The sequence below is a fragment of the Lepidothrix coronata genome, unplaced genomic scaffold (assembly GCF_001604755.1).
Source record: "Lepidothrix coronata isolate B3197 unplaced genomic scaffold, Lepidothrix_coronata-1.0 Scaffold502, whole genome shotgun sequence".
NCBI lineage: Eukaryota > Metazoa > Chordata > Aves > Passeriformes > Pipridae > Lepidothrix > Lepidothrix coronata.
Genome location: NW_016690682.1, coordinates 6,451 through 7,947, shown reverse-complemented (window position 1 = coordinate 7,947; position 1,497 = coordinate 6,451). Strand labels below are relative to the sequence as shown.

The 1,497-nt window shown below is 57.5% G+C and overlaps 1 protein-coding gene across 1 annotated transcript in view; it reads left to right on the top strand.

Moving 5' to 3' along the window:
• LOC108510139 (L-gulonolactone oxidase-like) overlaps window positions 1–1,497 on the top strand; it is a 15,935-nt gene that overhangs the window by 8,856 nt on the left and 5,582 nt on the right. Inside the window, exon 5 of the mRNA XM_017839828.1 lies at window positions 212–503. Within this exon, the coding sequence (XP_017695317.1) occupies window positions 212–503 (292 nt within the window). The remainder of the gene's footprint in view (window positions 1–211; window positions 504–1,497) is intronic.

Here is a 1,497-nt window from a genome sequence, read left to right as displayed (position 1 = left end):
GAATCCCAGGGAAAAGCAGGGAATGCTGCATCCCAAGGAATGTGAGAACTTGGGAAAAGGTTTCTCCAGGCAGGGAATGAGCCCTGGAATCCCAGGGAAAAGCAGGGAATGCTGCATCCCAAGGAATGTGGGAATGTGGGAAAAGGTTGGTCCAGACAGGGATTGAGCCCTGGAATTCCAGGGAAAAGCAGGGAGATGCTGCATCCCAAAGAATCCTGGGACAAGGGTTTGGAAAAGGTGTCTCCAGGCAGGGAATGAGCCCTGGAATCCCGGGCTGGAGCCGCCGCATCCCAAGGAATTCCCTCCCCCGTGTCCAGGTGGTGGCCCTCACCCTCCTGTTGGCCTCGGGAGAGATCCTGGAATGCTCGGAGGCGGCGAATCCCGAGGTTTTCCAGGCGGCCCGGCTGCACTTGGGCTGCCTGGGAATCGTCCTGAGCGTCACCTTCCAGTGCGTCCCGGAATTCCGGCTGCGCGAGGTGGCCTTTCCGTCCACCCTGCCCCAGGTACGGCCGGGAATTTCCCGGGAATGAGGCCCGGGATGAGGGCGGGAGGCGGGAAAATCCCGCTGGATCCTTCCCGGGAGTCGCCATTCCCGGAGGGATTTCCGATCCCTGTGGATGTGGCCCTTGGGAACACGGATCCGGGGTGGCCTTGGCAGTGCTGGGAGTGGTTGGATTCCGTGATATCCAAGGGATTTTCCAACCTGAAGGATCCCCAAGGATCCTGTGCCATCCCGGCACTGTCCCAGCTCCCCACAATTCCCTGGAAGGAAGTTCCAGGAGGTCCCCAATTCCCAGGGAATGAGGGACAGGAGGAGAGGGAACGGCCTCATATGTCCCTCTAAGCTCAGGTGGAATTTTGGGAACAATTCCCACATGGAAAGGGCTGTCAGGCCCTGGAATGAACTTCCCAGGGCAGGGCTGGAGTCGCCATTCCCGGAGGGATTTCTGATCCCTGTGGATGTGGCCCTTGGGGACAGCGACATTCCATGATTTCCCAGCGTCCTTTAAGCTGGAAACCCCTGGCTTAAACTCCTTCCCTGCATCCCTTAACACCTCCTTTGGATCCCAGAACCCTTCCCTGCATCCCATAACCCTTCCCTGTATCCTTTAACCCCTTCCCTGTCTCCCATAACCCCTTCCCTGTCTCCCATAACCCCTTCCCTGTCTCCCATAACCCCTTCCCTGTCTCCCATCCCACATTCCCTGTATCCCATAACCCTTCCCTGTATCCCAGAACCCTTCCCTGTATCCCATGACCTCTTCCCTGTATCCCATAACCTCTTCTCTGTATCCCAAAACCCCTTCCCTGTATCCCAGAACCCTTCCCTGTCTCCCATCCCACATTCCCTGTATCCCAGAACCCTTCCCTGTCTCCCATCCCACATTCCCTGTATCCCAGAACCCTTCCCTGTATCCCATCCCACATTCCCTGTATCCCACAACCCTTCCCTGTATCCCATCCCACATTCCCTGTATCCCAGAACCCTTCCCTGTA